The 1,162-nt window shown below is 66.7% G+C and overlaps 1 protein-coding gene across 1 annotated transcript in view; it reads right to left on the bottom strand.

Moving 5' to 3' along the window:
* Positions 1-1,162, bottom strand: part of CACNA1H (calcium voltage-gated channel subunit alpha1 H) — a gene marked incomplete at its 3' end in the record, with an annotated part of 31,259 nt that overhangs the window by 7,797 nt on the left and 22,300 nt on the right. The window contains 3 exon segments of the mRNA XM_015565595.1: positions 7-307; positions 556-681; positions 870-1,046. Of these exon segments, the coding sequence (XP_015421081.1) occupies positions 7-307; positions 556-681; positions 870-1,046 (604 nt within the window).

Raw genomic sequence — 1,162 nt, 5'->3', positions numbered from 1 at the left:
TGTAACACATGAGGATGCGTGGGCGCCCGCGGCCCGAGGGCCCTGCCCAGGGACAGCCACGCCCCAGGGCCCCGCGGTGCTCAGCCTGCAGGGCCAAAGAAGGGGCCCCATGACACGGAACTCTCCAGAAGGTTTCGGAGGTGGTTCCCTGAGGCGACCCAGAGGATCCCCAAAGGGTCCACAGGAAGGGCCAGGGCTGCCCACGGCCTGCCCGCACCTGCTGGTCTATGCCCACCGCGTCCAGCCCGTCATACATGATGTTCACCCAGCCGTCCTTGGAGGAGAGCACGAACAGGGACATCAGCGCCTGTGGGGCCACAGCAGGGTGGTCATTGCTCCCTGTCGGCCCTGCATCCGACCCCGGAGACCCCACAGGCCCCACATAGCAGACCCGCCCACAGCTCTGGAGTCCTGTGGTCCCGCCATTTCTTCTTCCCAAAGACCAGGGCGAGGCCATCAAGGATCTCCTGGGTGCGGACCTCAGGCGACCCCAGGTCTGGCCCTGCTCCCAACCAGCCCCCTTCCCCCTCCCGGCCCCACCCTCACCCTGCCCACCTGGCCCAGGTTGTCGAAGTTGTACTTGCGCCGCACCCAGCGGTAGTGGGCAGCCCGGCAGTCTGCCCTGGTGGATATGTTCCTGGTGTCAGTGCCCTCGCAGTAGTAGAACTTGCCCTTGAAGAGCTGACAGGGCGGGTGGTCACCCAGAGGGCCAACCCAGTGCCCCCCCAGCCCGCCAGCCCCCCACAAGGGGCCTCCTGGGACAGCAGAGCGAGGGGCAAGGCTGAGCCTTCCTGGGGCTGCCCACTGGCTACCGACCACAAGACCATCATCTCTCAGGCGGGACACCCACGGCAAGCGGGGCCGCCCACCTGCACCCCCAGAATGCCGAAGATGATGAAGAAGGCGCAGCAGATGAGGACGATGTTGCCGATGGGCCTGAGGGACGATATCAGGGTCTCCACCACCAGCTTGAGGCCAGGGGCACGGCTGATGACCCTGCACAGGGCAGAGGGGGGCTGCTGCTGGGCATGCCGAGGGTGTGGCCACTGTGCAAAAGGCGCAGGTCATGCAAAGACACCCCCCCATTCCGGCCCTGCTCCCACCCCATCTGTCCCATCCCCTCACCTGGCCAGCACCATCCCCCACCCACCCGCCCACCTCA

The sequence above is a fragment of the Myotis davidii genome, unplaced genomic scaffold, assembly GCF_000327345.1.
Source record: "Myotis davidii unplaced genomic scaffold, ASM32734v1 scaffold100, whole genome shotgun sequence".
Classification (NCBI taxonomy): Eukaryota; Metazoa; Chordata; class Mammalia; order Chiroptera; family Vespertilionidae; genus Myotis; species Myotis davidii.
Note: the sequence above shows the minus strand (reverse complement) of the source record. Positions and strands in the feature narration are given on the sequence as shown.